The sequence below is a fragment of the Aplysia californica genome, unplaced genomic scaffold, assembly GCF_000002075.1.
Source record: "Aplysia californica isolate F4 #8 unplaced genomic scaffold, AplCal3.0 scaffold00179, whole genome shotgun sequence".
Lineage (NCBI taxonomy): Eukaryota > Metazoa > Mollusca > Gastropoda > Aplysiida > Aplysiidae > Aplysia > Aplysia californica.
The window spans coordinates 808,405-809,574 of NW_004797449.1; the positions used below are offsets into that span (position 1 = coordinate 808,405).

General features: G+C 40.1%; 1 protein-coding gene across 1 annotated transcript in view; it reads right to left on the reverse strand.

Annotated features, from left to right (window-relative positions):
- LOC101851188 (cocaine esterase) overlaps positions 1-1,170 on the reverse strand; it is a 19,600-nt gene that overhangs the window by 15,557 nt on the left and 2,873 nt on the right. The window contains exon 2 of the mRNA XM_005098313.3: positions 85-284. Within this exon, the coding sequence (XP_005098370.2) occupies positions 85-278 (194 nt within the window). The 5' untranslated portion in view covers positions 279-284. The remainder of the gene's footprint in view (positions 1-84; positions 285-1,170) is intronic.

The window sequence follows — 1,170 nt, forward strand, 5'->3', positions numbered from 1 at the left end:
CACACACACACACACACACACACACATACACACACACACACACACTCGACACACACACACACACACACAACACATGTATCTCACCTTATGCCAAGAAAGGCGTGGTAACTTTGACCCTCCCACTGTCTAACAACTCCATAGACGTCACTTCCGTTCACGATCACGTGAGGCTGCCCTTGTGCGAGTGAGTGACCAGTCAACATGCACAACACAGCGAGCGCGCACAGCACAGCGAGCACACTGGACTTCAAACTGGACCTTCCAAGTGACGGGAACATTCTGTCCTGTTTGTTTAAAAAGAAGATTAAAAATAGGAGAATACATTTAAAAAAGAATAAGAATAATAAATAGATAAATAAATAAATGAATAAATAAATAAATAAACAAATAAATAAATAGTAGGTAAATAAAAAAGCACCATGGATTTCAAATGTCATCCTGAATTGTTTGGTGAGTTGCAAATATATAACGGAAACAACGAAAAGCCAAAAGCAACACTTAAGCTCACATTGCGTTTAAGTGACCCTCACCTGCAATGAAATTTTAGGTAACGAACTCACGGTTGGATGTGTCTTTAACGATCGCTAGGGGGCAACCACGCAAATACCACTCTTGATGCTGAAGGCGTGGTCCCATCCCACTGGAAGCAGGTCACCCCAACTTCTCCAAAACTTTCTCAGCGCGGTGAGATATCCATCTGACTGAGACTGATCATTCACCGTCAGCTGAATTTTAGTTTCTCGACGTGGTGAAATCAGGCGCTCGTCAATTCTTGGCCAAGCAGAGTTATTGATATCACTTTAAAGCCTGTTCATTTTTCTGCTTTGAATGAAACAAATATCCATTTATCTTGAATACAAGTCGAGATATTTGCGAATGAAGGAGGAGGGGGTCACCTGGTTTCAGAGTTAAAATAAATGAGAAAATGACCACCAAAAATTAGTTATTTCCTTAACTTGAGAGTCCGAGGAAACTGAAAATTTACAATTTTGTGCTTTTAATCAACGGTTTGCAGTCAAATCCACACAGAAATGTGTTCTTTAATGGGCATGAAAAGTGTCGAGACAAAAAAAAAAAATTAGATAAAAATGATAAAACTTGCGGGGAAATGCCAGTTTCTTCACTCTGATTAAATTGACGAGCGTCCAATTCCACCACGCTGTCTCACAT